The sequence below is a fragment of the Elaeis guineensis genome, chromosome 10 (assembly GCF_000442705.2).
Source record: "Elaeis guineensis isolate ETL-2024a chromosome 10, EG11, whole genome shotgun sequence".
Lineage (NCBI taxonomy): Eukaryota > Viridiplantae > Streptophyta > Magnoliopsida > Arecales > Arecaceae > Elaeis > Elaeis guineensis.
The window spans coordinates 37132858-37136658 of NC_026002.2; the positions used below are offsets into that span (position 1 = coordinate 37132858).

Here is a 3801-nt window from a genome sequence, read left to right on the forward strand (position 1 = left end):
CTACACTCAGATATATTAAAAAAATTATTACAAATCTATGCTCCAATCAAAAGTTTATATGTTTAGCATGCATGATAAAAAACAGCTACTACAGGATTCTCTTTTATTCTGTGCTCAAAATCCATCTTACCAGTTATAAAAAACAATCAACCTTTGCGTCAGATGTTTTCATCCTATTTTGATAAGTTTCTTTATTTTTCATGTATCATCCCATCGATAAATATTGTCTCTTGGCATACTAAAAAGCAGTTTTTCCTGTGTATTGCAGGAAGCATCTCATTTCCAACTCTTCCAAACTCTGTGGATCACTTGATTTCTTTGCCTGTTTGTCTCTCTGAGTCTGAGATGATGCAAGGGCAACCATCAGAAAATGCTGGGTACTCTGGAAGTCTTAGGCCAACCACCAAGTATCCATCGGTCACTCGGACTATAGCTTGTGGCCCAGTCACCTCTACCAACCAAGCTAGGTCCTCTAAAAGTGCGAGAGTTCCCATGGAGAAACCACCAAACTATCTCACTGATGTTTTTGATGATATAGATACAGATGATGAAGATATTAGCGATCATGATGATGATGTTAGTATAGAAGAGCTGGAGACACGTATACTTCACACCAGCATGTTGATAGAACGACGGCGGAGGAAGCTCCAGCAACAACCACATGGAAAGGAGGAGAAACATTCGACAGAGCAAGCTCGGAGGAAAAAGATGTCGCGAGCTCATGATAAGGTCTTGGAGTACATGCTAACACTAATGGATTTAGGTGGTGCTCGGGGTTTTGTGTATGGTATTATCCCAGAGAAAGGAAAGCCTGTAACCGGCGCCTCCGATAATCTGAGAGGTTGGTGGAAGGAGAAGGTGCGATTTGATCACAATGGCCCAGTGGCGGCCGAAAGATATCGGCTTGAGCATAACATTCCATCGCATGGGACGTATACCTCAGTCTCAATTCCACAGCTACTGATGGGTTTCCAGGATTCAACTCTCGGGTCCCTACTGTCTTCCTTGATGCAGCAGTGTGAGCCTCCTCAGAGGAGGTTCCCATTGGACCGGCAAGTTCCGCCGCCATGGTGGCCAACCATGGAGGAGGACTGGTGGCCCCAGCTAGGGTTGTCCAGGGGCCAGGGGCCCGTGCCTTACAGGAAGCCGCATGACCTCAAAAAAGCCTGGAAGGTCAGTGTCCTCATTGCAGTCATCAAGAACATCTCCCCGGATTTCGATCACATCCAGAGGACTCTGCACAAGTCGAGGTGTCTCCAAGACAAAATGTCTGCAAAGGAGAGAACACTTTGGTCTTCAGTGCTTCATCAGGAGATAAAGTTGTACATGGAGCTCCACCCTGATGCTCCTCAACTGACCCTCCACAAGGAGGCTGTGACTTCTAGCAGCAGCTCTACTAAATATGATGTTGATATTGAGGATGATGCATTTTATGCTGGTGTTACAGATGGTGGACTTGTTGATACTGATGATGATAGGAAGGAGGGGCTAATGGCTTTGCCTCCGAATAATAACAAGCTGCAGCAGGGTTCTCAGGAGAGTGTGGCTGATGAGTTGCAGCAGATACCGAGCAAGAATGGTTCTGTATGGGAAAATCCTCTTCAGTCAGTTCTCATGGATCAGAAAACTGGTGTGGATCAGAATTCTCTCCAGCAGCCACCGGTCGAAGATTCTGGTCCTGCACAGCAACGGCCAACTGTGTATCTGAATGCTGTTCTGCAGACACCGAGTGTTGGTCTAAACCGTCTTTTGGCAATGCCTGGTTTGGTTGTGGAACAAAGTTGTCTTCAGCAATCCGTTTTGAATCCAAATACCATTCTACAGACACCACATGTTGGTACAAATTATCTGCTGCCAAAGTCTAGGATGGAACAAAATTGTCTTCAGCAACCAGCTACTACGAATCTGTACCCTCTTCTGCAGAAACCTGCAATTGATACAAATTCTTCTTATGACCATGCTGGGCAAGGCATAGAAGCAGTGCGGCCGCCTCAGTGTTTTCCTGCTCAAACTATTGCTTCTGAATCAGTATTCAAGAACCAGCCCAGTGGTTTTGGTGGTGACTTCATATATGATTCTCCTTTCAATTTTACCAACCAGGGGGGCTCGCTGATAAGAAAGGATGATTCTTCCTGGTTCTTTGGAAATAGTTGGAGGTCTTAATTATCAGATGACTTGCAAAATATTGGAACACAAAGCAGCATGCAGGTTTGTGTCATCATTCTTGGAGTTTGATACTTGTTTTTAGACATCATTATCGAGCATCAATACATGGCTCAGGTTATGATTTCTCTACATTCAGCAAGCAAGAACCATCCCTCCCCCCAACACCTTTCTTCTTTTTCAGAATAAAGCTTACTAAAATTTCCATCCTAGGTCATCTTTTGAGATTATCCCAAAGGTCTTCTGTCACACATCAGAATTTGAGGTACCAAATGTAAAGTATTAAGAGTTGAATATACAAAGAAGACACAACAGTCACTGCAGCTTGTTGTATTGGATATAAATCATTCCCACATAGAATGCTTATGTACCTATGGTCATTGAAACTTCATATAGTTTGATTAAAGTATTCCTTTTTGTCCTATAATTTTTAAACATCTAGCCTTTTCTGCAAATTAAGTTGTATGCTATTCCTTGTAATGTTAAATGTTCATTATATTTCCTGAATGTGAGGTTTCTTTTATCCATCATTTTGCCTTATAAGGTATTGGACTGTGAAATGTTAAAGAGTTGAATATACAAAGTCCAGGCTAGTCATTGCAAGATGTTATATCGGATATAAATAGAAATTCTTGGTGAATGAATATCCACAAAGCAGGCCCCAATAGTTGGTAAAATGCTTGATGGGTTATGGTTCTGTAAGCTATTCCTGCACTGAAATGCTGCTTATACATCTGTGGTCTGAAACTTCATATCATTTAATTAAAGTTTCTTTTTGTCCTTTTAACTACCTAGCCTTGTTTCTATCAATTCTCGCCTCTATCGTCAGCTTTGACTCTCGGACTCTGAGTCCATAATACAGATGTTCCCTTTGGATCTAACCAAGTTTGCTCCACTTACTGATGAGTAATTACTTATTTCTTTCATTCTTTGAGCAATTCCCATTCTAGCAAAATGATGAAAGTCCTCTTACTGAGGCAAGACCAAACCTAGTCTCTTAACCAAACTCCTTGATCAATCCGCCCGTTTTGGAATGCTAGCAACCCCATAGGCCAAAGTTAAATTTCTCACGAAACAAGTGGACTACAGGTATGTGCAGTCTTGAGACAAAGTATGTTCAGAAAATTTAACCCCATGTCCCTTAATGGATACTATGTTTCAGTCCCTAAAGGATACTATGTTGTTAGCATCATATTGCTTGCTCTTCTCTCCTCTGTTGTCAGCTTTGATAGGTCAGTGAATCCATAACTGAGATGTTCCTTTTGAATCCATCTTTTATCAGTTTTCTCCTATAATCATATTTGCTTTACTTATCAAAGAGTTATTATTTATTTCTTTTATTCTTTGTACAATTCTCGTTCTACTAAAAATTATGAAAGTCCTTTTACTGAGGCAAGACCAAATCCTGCCTCTTAACTTAACCAAACTCCTTGATCAATCCACTCGATTTGGCATGCCAGCAATCCTATGGGCCAAATTTTAGGTTTTTAAGAAACAAGAGGACTACAAGTGTGTGCAGTCCATAGATAAAATATGTTCAGAAAATTTACCTATATGTCCCTTAATGGATATTATGTTACTTAAAGCCCCTGAATTATGAAATTCTTATAGATATTGCAGAGTATCTGCAGTCTTATG

General features: G+C 41.1%; 1 protein-coding gene across 1 annotated transcript; it reads left to right on the forward strand.

Moving 5' to 3' along the window:
• The first annotated feature begins 287 nt into the window (after positions 1–287).
• On the forward strand, positions 288–2163 carry LOC105052421 (protein ETHYLENE-INSENSITIVE 3-like 1a). Its single transcript, XM_010933216.2, has one exon. It carries the CDS (start codon positions 346–348, stop codon positions 2161–2163), a length of 1818 nt encoding a protein of 605 aa, XP_010931518.2. The 5' UTR covers positions 288–345.
• Positions 2164–3801: the final 1638 nt, after the last annotated feature.

Excerpts from the sequence above, each read along its gene's own strand:
- LOC105052421 (XM_010933216.2), top strand. The coding sequence starts at position 346 with ATGATGCAAGGGCAACCATCAGAAAATGCTGGGTACTCTGGAAGTCTT.